General features: G+C 32.8%; 1 protein-coding gene across 3 annotated transcripts; it reads left to right on the top strand.

Annotated features, from left to right (window-relative positions):
* Positions 1-8,963: 8,963 nt before the first annotated feature.
* LOC137811594 (putative hydrolase C777.06c) lies at positions 8,964-14,724 on the top strand. Of its 3 annotated transcripts, none has more exons than XM_068613388.1 (9): positions 8,964-9,588; positions 9,810-9,948; positions 10,136-10,263; positions 10,587-10,734; positions 10,826-10,931; positions 11,703-11,761; positions 13,204-13,239; positions 14,202-14,311; positions 14,497-14,724. In XM_068613388.1, exons 1-9 carry the CDS (start codon positions 9,434-9,436, stop codon positions 14,552-14,554), a joined length of 939 nt encoding a protein of 312 aa, XP_068469489.1. In that variant the 5' UTR covers positions 8,964-9,433; the 3' UTR covers positions 14,555-14,724. The 3 variants fall into 3 exon arrangements, 2 of the variants coding, with proteins under 2 accessions (XP_068469489.1, XP_068469490.1); XR_011081105.1 differs by having other exon boundaries at positions 9,208-9,588; positions 14,007-14,311; XM_068613389.1 differs by having other exon boundaries at positions 9,209-9,588; positions 10,587-10,650.
* Positions 14,725-14,972: the final 248 nt, after the last annotated feature.

The raw sequence follows: 14,972 nt of genomic DNA, 5'->3' as shown, positions 1-14,972 counted from the left end.
CATACATTGAATTTTGAAATAGAAAAGAAACTTTGTCATAGTGTTTAGTGAGTCGAGTCTCCTAGAATTCTTAAGTTCGCTTCCTAGAAATTTTAGATTATGCCATGCAGTGGTGGCATCAAATTGTAATGGACATTGGTTTGAACAAGAGGTCAGTCGTAGTCTCTTGGTAGGATTTGAAAGAATGCATGCGTGCGGTTTGTTCCTCCTCATTATAGGAAGGAACTCTTGTTGAAGCTCCAACTGCTTCATTAAGGATCTAGAACGGTAGATGAATACTTTAAAGACTTGGATACTACTTTGACTAAGATTAATATGCATGATAGTGAGGAGTCAAAGATAGCTAGGTTTGTAAGTGGTTGGAGGAGAGAAATTCAAGATATTGTATAGTTATATGAGTACTCTTCTTTAGAGGATTTGGTTCACCTAGCCATCAAGGCGGAATCACAAATTTTGAAGAAAACAACTTTCAAAAATACTCATAATGATGTCTTCTACAAATCTCCATGGAAGGATAAAAACAAAATTTCTACAAAAACTTATCCTTCCAATTTCTCAAAAGAAACCCCTTCTCACCATAGAGTTTCTAAAGAAAAACCTTCCACCTTTACCCCTAAGTCACCAACCAAAACTTCAAGTAGAAAATGTTTCAAATGTTTAGATTTTGGGCACATAGCTGTCAATTGTCCAACCAAAAGAACAATGAGGGTCAAAGGGGGGTTGTAGTGAGTGAGCATAGTTCCTAATCTTCCAAGTCTACCTTCCCTACCCCTTCCAAAACCCCTAATGAAGATGAATGTCAGATACCTTGTGAAGGTGACTTATTGGTGGTAAGGTGAATGTTGGATACTATTCAAAAACCTTTTGATGAAACTCAAAGAGAAAATATTTTCACACTCGATGCCTTATCAACAAGAAGTTATGTTCCATGGTCATAGATAGGGGTAGTTGTGCTAATGTGGCAGGTACAAGAGTAGTGGAAAAGCTTGGATTAGCCACTATTTCTCATATAAAGCCCTTTAAACTATAATGGCTTAGTGAAGAGGGTGAAATTATGGTTAATAAACAAGTCCTCGTAACTTTTTCCATAGGAAAATATAAAGATGAAGTTTTATGTGATGTTGTGCTAATGGAAGAAACACATTTTCTATTGGGAAGGCCTTTGCAATATGATAGAAAAATTTTACATGATGGTCATTCCAATAAGATTTCTTTCAACTTGCAAAGGCATAAGATTATATTAAAACCCCTCTCTCCCAAAGAAGTTAATGAGGACCAAGTAAAAATGAAAACCAAAAGACAAAATGAAAAAGATGAAGAAAGAAAAGACAAAATGAGTATCATCATCTCACCTCACACAGTAAAAAAAATAATGTTAACCCGTACAAAAATACAAATTGTACCTCATAAGTATTCTTCTTCCTTATCTTTTTCATCTCCTAATCATTCTAAATACTTTACATCTTTGATAAAGAAGTTTAGGGATAATATTCAAAAACCTCCTAAAGGTTTTCACCTTCTAAGAGGATTTTCACAAACAAATTATTTCATCCCCAAATATTCTTTTCAAACGTGGCCTATATGTAGAAATCATCCAAACGAACTCCCAAAGTTTAATGAACACAAGTTTGCTTCACATACCAAGTCTAGAAATGTTTCTATCTTTCTTGTGAACAAACTAACTATGTTATTTAGAAGAGTTCTAAATTTGAGGCCGAATTCTTTCTAACTTAGGGGGCATGATACAAACCAACTCGACAAATAGATGACTAAGGACACCACAAACTCTTCACAACTAGGTCAGTCATCTCAACATACCAGATAAGGACCCACCAAATCTCAGAAGAGTCTCGATAGAGGGAGAACCGGACATGAACCAAAATATCAGTTGTTCTTCCTTCGAGTCTTCTTACAAGACAAGTGAAGTAAATAAATCAGGCTCACTTTGAGCTTCAATTAGAAAAATAAACTAGAAGAGGGTGTACTTAGTAAAATGGGCTTGTGCAAAGCCCACCTTAACCTAACTTTTAGAAACTCGCCCATGTGCTCACCTTTGACCTAGATTCTAGAAGACTTTCCCCATGTGCTCACATTTGACCTAGTTTCTAGAAGCTTTTAGTCATTTACACCTCTACCCTTCCTTTCTTCCTCTCCAAGGCACTCATATCTATAAATTTGGTGTCTCCCCTCTTGTAAATCATATGTTGAATTTTTGAAATAGAAAAGAAACTTTGTCAGAGTGTTTAGTGAGTTGAGTCTCTTATCCTTGGGTCTTATCTAGAGTGCACAACACCTCAAGTGGCGGCTCTTCACCACTCATCTTGGAGTAGTCCATCATCCAAGTGGCGTGATTAATCACCTCCCTACATAAACTTTTTCTAACTCTCATCTTTTCTTTTTTGTTCCATTGCGCCATTTCCATTTCTTTTCTTCTTTCCTTATTCAGTTTTTATCTTGTGTTCTTTTTCTTTAAGTTCTTTAAATTCTACACCTTCATCATCATAATCACCATAGTTGTGTTTTTCTCTTTGCCCTCTAGAAGTGAACCTCCACACTTACTTAACCATTTGGTTATGTTCGTGTCCAGTGAGAATCTTCTTTGGGTTTCTCACCATATTCTGTCTAAAACAAGAACTCATAAACAAAGTATCACCATGAAATGTGCAATCCTAAAATCAACTCACATCATTTAACTACTACTTTTTAATGGAATTATGAACATAACATATAAATGGACTAAACAAGACTATAACCAACTTAGAGGATTAAGAAAATTAAAGCTAAGGTAAGTAATCATGCAAAGGACCGAATTCAAACTATAAGAAAAGAAATAAGCAAAATATGTTATAGAGTTTCCTAAACACATGCAATTGATTCAAGACAATTGGAACAAGTAATTGAATCAATTAAGAACAAAATAAGGCATAAAACATATAAAGAAAGTAAACTAACCTAAACTAAATGAAATATGAATAAGACTTAAACCTAAGACAAGAAAGAAAGAAAGGATGACTTATCTATTGAAAACCTTCATGCCTAGCTCTGGTGCCAAATGATGGAAAACACTTTCTCCTAAGAAGCGAAAGATGAATGAAAATTCTTAAATATTTTCTAAATGTTTTGAGAGAGTCAGATTTCTCTACCAAGGAATGATCCTTAAGGATATATGAGAGTATTACTCCCATGTGTGAGATAAGAGAACAAGAAGAATGCATAATGTTAATTCAACTATCATTCAATCAAAGGGTGAGTGTTACAAGAGGCAATGAGTCTTATTTATATATGCATAAACCTCTTGACCAAGAGATGTGGGACTAAAAAAGAGCAAAAGCGACGTCCAAGAGTTGAAGTGTAACACTCCTCTCTCAAGTGATGTGGGACTTCCATGCTTCAAGCCTTCTTCTCCCTTCATGTGCATGTACTTGGCTAAATTATTCTCTATGTTTTATAGGATTTTTGGATAGTTTTTCAAGTCCAAATCAAGACCCAGTTGAGGCCTAGTGGAAACTCACTTATGCTTCCACAAAATCCTACAAGATACAAAGAATAAAGTACACCTTTACAATTGTAGAAGATTAAGAAGGAAGAAGAAAATCCTATTTCTACTCTTCAAATGTGGAGTCTTCTTTCTTGAGGTTTCATCTTCTTCTACCTTTTTGGAGAAAGATTTTATGGTTAGATGATTTTCATCATTCTAGAAGGGCTATGCAAGAGTTAGATTGGGCTATGCAACTGTTAGATTGTCTTTATAGCTTTAATTTTTTAATTAAGATTACAATTGACATAATTAATTGTTAAAAATAATTCTAATATGATCTCCTTCTAGACCTTTATGTAATAGATCTTTTCAACTAACATAAAAAAAGTGATTTTTCTAATTGATTCATTAATTATCAATGTAAAAAATTTAGCTTTCTATATATTACTTGTATGTATGTTAAAAAATCATTTTAGCCGTAATAAGACATTCAATTACATTAGAGTTAGTTTTATATTCATTTTAAGACGTTCAATTACATCAGAGTTAGTTTTATATAAAACCTTAAGGTGAGGTTAATTTTAGGTTACGTGAAAATAAGACTTTTCTTTATTAAAAGGGTAATTATTATTTTTCTTGAAAGCTCCTGATTCCATTTATTATAATTTTCTTCTTCTTAATTTATAAAAGGCTCATTAATTCTTCACTGATTCATTCTCCCGATTGATCTCTTCGTTCATTTAATTCTCAAGGCCTATAGTCCTATTATATTAAAAAAAAAATCCGCCTTACAATTTAAGAAAATAAAAATCATTAATAAAATTAATTTAGATATTTGATAAGTAATTTCACATCTTAAAAGTGTGAAATATAATTTAAAAAAGGGTTTTATGACCATCATGGAGTTTTTTTTCATTTTTACCAAAATGGAGTTGTTTTCAAAAATATTACAAATATGGGCAAGTCGTGCCAAGTTGGCACGACTTTGTCACGTCAGCCTGAAGTCGTGCTAAGTTAGCACGACTTCTGCCACGTCAACCCCTGAAGTCGTGTCAATTTGGCACGACTTTGTCTACGTCATATATATATAATTTATTTATTTATTTATTTTATTTTTTTAAAATTTTCTTATTCAGATATTGACTAGTAAGTTATGTAATGTTTAAAATTAATTTGATACATAATTTTCTAAGGGTGTTAGTTTTAAGCAATAAAAAAATGAATAATTGTGTATGGATCATGTTTGACGATAATGTAATATATTAATTTGGTTATTAGATTAATAAAAAATATGAAAAACAAAAAAAATGTTCATATTGCAGAACCGAATATCACAATAAAACTAATTGTCCGCACAAACAAGCTTGATAATAAAATTCAATTTCAAGTTTGATTATTAATTTTCTCATTTTCTTTACCTAAGTATTTAGACCTTCATAAAAAAATTATTTATCAAATTAATTTCAAATATTACATAACTTATAATTTTAATTATAATTAAATAATTATAATATATATTTATTTAAAAACAAAAAAAAATTTAAAAAATATGATGTGGACAAAGTCGTGCCAACTTAGCACGACTTCAGGTTGACGTGGCAGAAGTCGTGCCTAGTTGACACAACTTCAGGCTGACATGGCAAAGTCATTGCACGACTTTTACATATGAAGTCGTGTCAAGTTGGCATGACTTGCCCCATATTTGTAATTTTTTTGACAACGATCCCATTTTGGTAAAAACAATAAAAAAAAGACCCCATGATGGTCATAAAACCTTAAAAAAGTCATAATTTTATTAACAATTCAAAACTTCTTAAAACTCTTTAAAATGGAATAAATTGAGTCGGTAGAAGTAGCAGTGCTGAAACTGTGTGCCTGTAAAATCCACACCTAATAATTTATAAAGCACATGCTCTAAGATCACATTTCTTCTTGTCTTCTTGCAAGAAGATTAAGCAATGAGCAACATTCTAAGGTGGTAAAGATCCCTCAAACGATTAGCTCAAACGATTAGCTTGAGGAAAGTTATTGATGAGAAAAATGCACGCGGAAACAACACACAATCACGAATCAATTGCAGAAAAATAAATACAAGATTTAACGTGGTTCGGTCGCCAACTGCAACCTACATCCACACGGGCAACTATTAGGTGAACATTGTTCTGTTGCACAATAATTAAGCTCACTCACTAAACATGATGTCTAGTCAGTCCAACCCAATTGGTCATGGCTTCATACCCAACAATTTTCCACTTAAACCCATAGAACAATGTTCACCTGCGCTCCAACTGTGTACAATCATTAAGCTCACTCACTAAACATGGTGTTTAGTCATCCCAACCCAATTGGTCTTGAATTCATACTCAACAGTTATTGATAATGGTAGAACATGTGATGCAGGACCATCTTCACTTTCATGCCACCATATGTGAGCTAAGAGGAGAAGATTAAACATAGAAATATATAGAAGAAATCTGTGTTTTAGTTTATATAAATTAGCATGTGCTTTGGGAATCAGCATGTTCTCTTTCCAATCTGAAATGAGAAGACAGAAATGGGTCATGATTTAGGTGTAGCTTTTGGTGATTGAAATAACAAGAATGGCATGCGTGAACATTTGTACTAACGTTGAATGTTAGGTGGTGGAGTGTACTGTTTTGAAGAGATAATTTCACAGATCCTACCCCAAATGTTTGGTTTGCCATTCTGCTAGCTACTTTGATTACGTTCTAGTTTCAAGTAAAAAGAAGATAAATCCAAGGATAAGAACATGGAAGAACGGAAAGGTGTGGAAGACTAATGATTTCAGATAATCGCTTTTGCCATTTTGCACACACCACATGATGAAGCTGTTTTTACTTTTCGTATGCAAAACCAACAAGAAATAGTTTGTGTTTGCTTAAGGGCTGAACTCAATGATTTTGTTTTTTTTTTTACTTTTTCACTAGGTTAAATCATATCAATTTAAACCTTTGTTGTTTCATAATTGGAAAGAAAATTAAGTTCAGAATATAATTTTATCCCGTCTTACTCGTCATCTAAAATATAAGAGCGTCTCCATGTTACATTCGAAGAAAAAGTATATTTTTTAAAATTTGGTACACTTTTTTATTATTGACTAAGAATTATGTATACAACTCATGTAGATATAGTTTTCAAATATAGTCGAACACACTCCTAACTTTATTTTTTAGTAATTTAAGAAAAAGTATTAAGAGAAATGTGGGACTACTGCATCATGACTTGTGTTAGTATGTTTGTGAGGGTAAAGTTATAGGTTAAATAAATATTTGTAAAAGAAATGGTTATATTATTTAACGAAAATGTGTTGAGAAACACATGAAAGGGTTAAGTATCGAGATAGAAGTTATTTACTAAAATAAATTAAAGAAATGGTTGCTTATTTCAATGTGTTTGAAATATATTTATATTTAATTCATATTCCTTTTTATGGTTTCCTTCCACTACTTTCATGCTGATGTGGAATTTGAAGATTTTTGCTTTTGTCTATTTGCATTCTTTGTTTTATCTCTTCCCTCACCAATCTTTCTAGAATCTCCTTGGCACCCAAGAGAGCTTCCAAACCGACCATGAACAACATTGCTTAGGTTATGTTGATGTTCCCACAAACTCAATTTCTATCGGGCCGTTTCATTAGCTTTAGTGAGATAAAGAAGAGTTAGACTAAGGTCATCTTTTGATGGTCCTTAAAGAAGAGATAAGATTAAGTTTATATGGATGTAAAGCTAATGGGGAGTTTAACATGTGTAAAGCTAATGTTTATTTAAAGGGGGATTCGCTCTATGAAAACGAAGATGAAGAACAATGTTTTCTTTTTTTCTCCCATACTTATAACAAACTAAATTATAAAGTTTGAATTTATTTATTTTTTAATTCTTTATTTACTCTAATTTCCAATCATAAGCAAACATAATGATGACAAAGCGGGATGGGCCATACGGGCTGACCCACGACCCACTAGTAAAAAATGCGGGGTGGATTAAGTTTTTCAACCTGCTGACCCGCATTAATCCAATCCGAAAAACCGCAACTCCCGCAGGCCAACAGCGGAGCGAGACGGGTTGGCCTGCTGGCCTGCAAAAAAAGGTTTGTGTGTTGACTTGGCCGTGACTAGTTGGACAGGAAAAAAAATAGGTTTTTCTTTTTCATTCATTCCAAAGCTTTCCAAAGCTGCACACTTCCAGTTTCTTTCTAATTGATCTTATTTTTATGAAAAATTAATTAATTCATTGTCATTGTTTTAATGTATACAGATGGGAAAAATTTAATTATGAAAAATTGGATGAAAGTTTGTCTAAGGCAATATTATTGAAATAGAAGAATATTAATGTTTTTTGAGTTAACTATGTTTATTGTAGTGGTATTTATGTTCAATGTTTTTGAATTAGCTATTTTTAATGTTTTTTAAATGGAAGAATATTGATATTTAATTTTTATCTTAATTAAATTATTGATGTTTGACTATGTTTGAAATGGAAGAAAAAATTATTGATGTTTGATAATATCAAATATAGGTTCAATTTGACAATTTTTCAAAAGCAAAAAGTAAAAACACATTTTCATTGAATTTCTTAAAAAAAAAAAAGGAATGCGAACTGACCCTTATGTGGGACGGGACAAAAAATTGAGTATGCGTTCATTACGCTACGCGGAACAGACCAACCCGACCCGTATTTTACTGGTCAAGTGCGGTCGAGCCGCTTTGTCATCCTTAAGCAAAGATTATATCTTCATGATATAATCAATCACAATATAAATTCAGTGATAACATTTAAAAATTTGGACTTTAAGAGCAATATCAAGCCTCAGAAAAGTTGTTTTAATGATGTTCAAAATGTATTGGGTGTTTTAGCTTTCACGAGAGTATTGCACACATGGTATTCATCAGGTTTTATACACAACCTACAGGAAAGTTCATTAAAAGAAATTTTGTTTTGAAAAGTGAAAAACATGTGAAGGTTTTATGACTATGTTAAATGATTAAGGTTTTAAATAACCAATTAAACTATTCTTAAGATGTTTCAGAATAGAGAATAGGATAATTGATTATCTATTTTGTTATCTGATTAAAACACATAGTAGAGTTATGTGTTTTCAAGTGTTATTAGACATTAACCGATTAAAGTCTTGTGTAATCAATCACAATTAAGTTTGTTTTCTAAATTAAATACAAAATTAAAGTAATCAATTAATATGTCACATAATCCATTAAAACAAAAATCGTTGTAATTTTTTCTCAAAATTTTATTGAGAATAATAAATTATCAACTTGAAATAATTGACTAAATACATTTGAATGAGTTTTCAATAAACACTTATTGAACTCTAAATAAAACATTTGATTTCCTCTTTCACACACTTAATACTACTCTGAAAAGCGAAATCATTAAGAACATTTGAGTTATTTTGAACTGTCAAAGGGTGCTTACAAATCCAAAAAGGTAGGGTTGTGTTGTCGAAAATTATCATGTGATTTGCTTCTGTTGTGAAGTTTCTTTAATTGAGTTCCTAGAATGTTTCTAATGTATATGCTCTTCTCTGATCAAGAGTTCTTAGAATGTTCCAAACGGTAGAACATATTTCTTTTTTAGTGTGTTGTTATAATAGATTTATTTTCGTTATCTTTTAAAATTTATTTAAACTTTACTTTATAATTTTAAAAATTACTTTAAATGAAGTATTTCATAATATAGTCTAGAAAGTTATGATTTTTTTTCTTTTCTATTATTTCCCTCCTAAATTTTTTATTAGAAGATAATGAAGTTCCCAAGTTTCTCTTACTTCAATCTCACTTGTTCATGAGTTTGGTCAACGTACCAAAATCTCTTTCCATTTTGATTGTAATTCTTAGTGGAAAAGCAGAAAGCTTAGGAAGGTGGAGGAGTATTTCTTGTCCAAACTTTCCATTTTTCCATTTGCATTCGCTTGTGGGAAATGGCGATGGAAATGGAATCGGCATTGATATTTCTGGGAACGGGAACTTCGGGATCGGTCCCCTCCTTGCGTTGCCTCATTGAACCTTCAGATCCTCCGTGCTCTGTTTGCACTCAATTCCTCTCTCTCCCACCTCACTCCAACCCTAACTACAGGTACCTCACTTCTTCACTCTCAATTATTGCTATTACTCTTCATTCAATCATAATAAATATGTTGACTTTACCATAAATTCTTAGCTATCTCAACCTTGATTACTGATTGGTAGATGGGGTACAACTTTTCACAGTAACAATTCGTAGAAATTAAGCTCAATTCTAGAGACTGAATCCAGCTCTTTCATTATATGTATTATGGACTTGGCTTTGCATTGCAGGTGCAATTCCTCTATGTTAATCAAATATTACTCTCAAACCGATGCCACTCACAAATATATATTAATTGATGCTGGCAAGACCTTCAGGGAGGCTGCACTTAGGTGGTTTGTTTTCCATCGCATTCCCAGAGTAGATTCTGTCAGTCACTCAACTTCCCTTCTTTGGTTACTATACTTATTTTTGGTCAAACTTTTCAAATTTCAGATTCAATACGAATCTAACTTTGTATGTGTTCAGTCAGGTGCCTTATTTTGTTGCAGATGGAGCTTGACTTGGTCATAGTTCCCTAGTGTAATACATTAGTTATCTCTTGCTTGAATTGCAGATTGTTTTGACTCATGACCATGCTGATGCAATCCTTGGCTTGGATGATATACGTGCTGTGCAGCCATTTAGTCCCACAAATGATATTGATCCCACCCCAGTTTACTTAGCTCAGCGCTCAATGGATAGGTAAACTCCAGTAACTTTCTCTTTTTCTTTGATGTGAGCTGGTCAAATATCCCAGGTTTGTGAGAAAATTGGCTTACTAAACACCCAAGTAGGAACATTGGTGACGTGAAATTATATTTTGCTTTACTGTGAGAAAGTAAGAGCTCTAAGGAAGCACGATGCACTTCTAGTTTTGTTACAGGATATTGATAAACAGTTTTTTGTCTTTGAAAATATTTCTGATTGCAGTACAAATCTTATGTCAGCATTATTCCCCTTTCACTTGATTTTATGGATTCATTTTGTTCTACATAGTTGATTTCTTGTTTGCTCATTTGCAACAGAATGGAAAAGGTCTTTCCTTATTTGGTCCGGAAAAAACAGAAAGAAGGGCAAGAAATACGAAGGGTATCTCAGTTTTGCTGGAACATAATTGCTGAAGATTGTAATCAACCATTTTTTGCATCAGGCTTAAAACTGACCCCTTTGCCAGTTAATCACATCGAAATTTGTCATTGATGGTAGGAATGCAAAATACCACTTCTACGTTATATGGACTAAAGCACTACATTTCTGGATGTAGGTTATGCATGGAGAGGATTATATCTGTCTGGGTTTCCTTTTTGGTACTAAAGATAGGGTGGCTTATATTTCTGATGTTTCACGGATTCCAGCTAGTACAGAGTATGGTGAGTTTTGATGGCATTTCTTCCTCCTTGGACATATGCGCTACTTCATTAGTCCAATCTCTCAAAAGAAAAACATTACTTGGTATATAGGTCATTTTATGCTATTACATTTACTTTTCCAGTGTGAAAGAAAACATTGCTTGTTTTCTTCTCTTTCACCAAATTTTGAAGTTGGATCATTCATGTGCAATGAGATGAGTTATTATTTATCTGTCTGTTAATTAGTTTGAAATGAGAAGCTAAAAGCTTTTCTAACATTCCTTTAAAGACTACTGAGGAATACCTTAATTTGTATTCTTTTATGATCATTATTACCCTGCTATTCATTGATGAGGAAGCTTCTGCTCTCCTTCATCGAGGAACTTAATGTTCTCTTTATCACCAACTATTTCTACCTTCTATACCCAATGTTCTCTATTAGAGGGAAAGTGTGATCCTAACTAAAAGGTTAAAGAAAATACCAAACAATTACTGTGTAAATAAAGTATTTCAATATGGTTTATACATCTCATCAAAGATCAGCTAGAATTTAGTTTCCAAAGCTAAAAAATTAGCCTCAATGTCTTTATGATGATAAGCAGTAAGTTTATTTACTGAATGATAAACAAAGCCATAGAGCTGCTAAATACCTTGAATTTTTTAGCCTTATCTCCTCATTGAAACAATTAGAAGGCAGCTGGCACATCTAGAAGTTTTTGGAGCATTTATAAATCATTATAAAACTCTATGCTGATGTATGCTTTCTGACAGCAAAATGTCATTTTTCTACAGTAATTTCAAAAAATGGGGCTGGACAGTTGGATCTTCTTATTTTGGATTCAATAAGAAAGGTCAGAGCTTGCATTTTCAATTGTTGTTGATCTCTCAGTCTGTCTTGGTTTGTAGTGTAAAAGTTGTTCTACAAAAGTTTTAGCTGCCTTTTTTCCTAGATTAAACTTTTCCATTTATTTTCTAATATAAGACAAGCAAAACATCTTATTCACTAGTATAATAGCTTGATCTATGAAGAACATTAATATATTACTAAACACCTATTTACTGGACTAAATGCATTGAAATTTGTGATCGCTTGAGGATTTCCATAATTTGAAAATAAATCTTGTTTCTATCTGTTGTTAATTTTAATATATTACTAAACACATATTTACTGGACTAAATGCATTGAAATTTGTGATTGCTTGAGGATTTCCATAATTTTGAAAATAAAGTTCTGTTTCTATGTATTGTTAATTTTTTTCAGTAACATAAAATCCATGGGTGTAACAATTAAAATTTTGGAAAAATGTGTTTTTAGTCCTTATATCTTTGGACGAACTTGATTTTGATCCTTATCATTGCTATTATATCGCCTTTAGATTCATGGAGGGAAAATGCTTTAAGAGAGAAATGCAAAGAAATAGAACTCTTGTTTAAAACATATGGATAACAAAGTGTTAAAACTGGAATGTGAGTTGCTAAGAGAGAAGGAAAAACTACTGAAAGGATGTATTATTCAAGAATGAAATAATGGGTACATGATGAGCACAAACAATTGGGAACCCACCCTTATAAGCTAGATATTATGGGATTAGAATCAAACACTTAAATATTCTATCAAACATCTTATATTGATCGATATGAGACTTAGGCATCCAATAATACTATGTTCCTATCATGTTATCATCTTGCGAGCCAATGTTTTGGTAGTTTTTAGTTTACAACACTTTGTTCGATTTTCTTGTTGGTCAAAACCCTCTATCAGTCCATTGGTAGTCCTTCTAAAGGCACTGACTACCAACATTGCACAAGTTCATTGACTGAATGCTCCTCGTGTAAGTCTCATCTCCTACTTCAGTTATCCTCTTCTAGACACTACTACCAGAATTATCATCACCTGTCTAAATGCATTGCTGGCTGATTGAGGCTTCTTCCTCCTAGAATATACTCCTCATATAGTGGACCAAATTGGGCATGGATCAAGCAACTGATTCCTCACATCAGATTTGGTCCATCAAATTGCTAGTTCCTTCTTGATAAAAAATGTCAGGATTTCCTTTTCTGTAATTTTCTCAAAAATGCTCATCTGGTTGACTTCATTTGGACTTGTTTTGTGATTCATATTTTAATATTGGCAAGTAAGCATGATTGTGAAGCTTCACCTTATTTGATTGATTGTACTGTCTTGCCTTTTATGATACATATTTTTCCATTTCATATTTTCACTTTTCTTTTCTCTTCATTTTCTCAATGATAATAGTTTTGTTCTTGATAATTCCTCTTTATGTTACCACAGACTGGATCAGACAATTTTCACTTTTGCCTTCCACAGGTTAGTTTTGCTTTTTAAACAAAAATTATGTCTAGACTTGTTATTGTCGAGAAGTCTCACATTGTCTGTCTCAATTTTTGGAGTGCGGATGATATATTTGTTGGACAACATTACTTAATGTTAATTGAGTTTAAGATGAAATCTGACATGGTATCACAGTGTATAACTCATCTTGCTAATTGTCAATTCTAATACTCACCTATTTCGGTAGACATCTGTGGAGGGGTATGTTGGGAAGTCTTACATCGCCTACATAAATGCTTGGACTGTGGCTCATATTTGTTGGGAAATTTCACTTAATGCCAATTAGGGGTGCCAAAGAGAGTCAACCCAGCTTACACAGGTTGACTCACCACTGCGAGTCAACTTAACCTGACTCACTTTAATTTTTAATCTGGCTCGACCCACCTCAGGTTGGTGGGTTGGCTCATTTGAGCATATTTTGCTCTCACAATTTGTTTCATATATTTATTGTAGTACAATCAAAGCAGATTGGTTCAATCCACCGGTTTATAGTTGTACAATCAAGATGTTCACTTATTTCATTAAACATTAACCACAATTGAAAAGTGATCATTTAAAGAAAGTAAGTGAAAATCAAAGTGTTAACTTATATAATATAATTAGGCAAACAAATAAATTAAGCATCTAAATCATTCAAATACCATTGAAAAACATTCTAGTGTTAAAAAAACTAAATGTCAACCTACATAATTAAAAGTAGTTAATAATTATAATGAAAAACTTATAAAGATTGTTGTTGGTAGGTTATGGGTCAACCCACCTTCAACCCATGGTTTAACCTACGTGTCAAGTGAGTTTGGTTCAATTTAGTTCATATTTAAATTTCTCGTTTCGAACCCGTGGTGAGCCAAACTGACTCACGGGTTTGAGGTCATTTTGACGCACCTAATGCTAATTATGTCCCCGATGGAGAAATGTCACTGTTTGTAATTTGACAGGCCCTTGAAACTGTGAAGAGGTTGTGTCCAAAGCAAACCTTATTGATTGGAATGAGTCACGAGTTTGATTACTACAAGGACAATGAGTTTTTAATGGAGTGGTCCAAAAGGTAGTATACTTCTTTCCATTTGTCAAAATTGCAAAAGAAACTAATAAAAATGTAATTGGTGATATTTTGATTCATAACACTCATTAACAATACCCTGTGAATTTTGTCTAACTATTTACCTCTGTATTTTTTACTTTGTGGATATTGGCATATTACACTGTTGATTCTTCTATAATTGTTCTTAGGGAAGGACTATCGGTGCAACTTGCTCACGACGGCTTGAGAGTGCCTATAAAATTTTAGTTAGGTAATACTCACAAACTTAAATCCAAGTCTCATAAAAAGTAGCATTGATAAATATGTTGAAAATTCAAAGTTTAAATGTTTGTTACTAACTATGTAAACAAGGCTGTCTGTCATTTTGTTTTCTGTAACACACATTCGATCAAGTATACAATTCTTTTTTATTGTAAGGGATTGTTAACATGTTATCAAAGTTTATTCGAATCTAAGTCTGTGAGGATTAAGAGAGAGCAAATATTGTTGGCAGTTATCGAGGGGACTTCTTGAGAATTTTCTGTGAGAATTGTGACTTATGAGTGATTCTTCTTCATTGTTTTTCACCATTATATATTGAGTGGAGTTCTTGGAGATTAAGAATATGTGTAGATGAGTCTCTGAGATCGCAACAGTGTAAAGAAAGTCGTAGAAAGATCAAGGT

This window comes from Phaseolus vulgaris, chromosome 2, assembly GCF_000499845.2.
Source record: "Phaseolus vulgaris cultivar G19833 chromosome 2, P. vulgaris v2.0, whole genome shotgun sequence".
In the NCBI taxonomy this organism is placed as follows: domain Eukaryota; kingdom Viridiplantae; phylum Streptophyta; class Magnoliopsida; order Fabales; family Fabaceae; genus Phaseolus; species Phaseolus vulgaris.
Note: the sequence above shows the minus strand (reverse complement) of the source record. Positions and strands in the feature narration are given on the sequence as shown.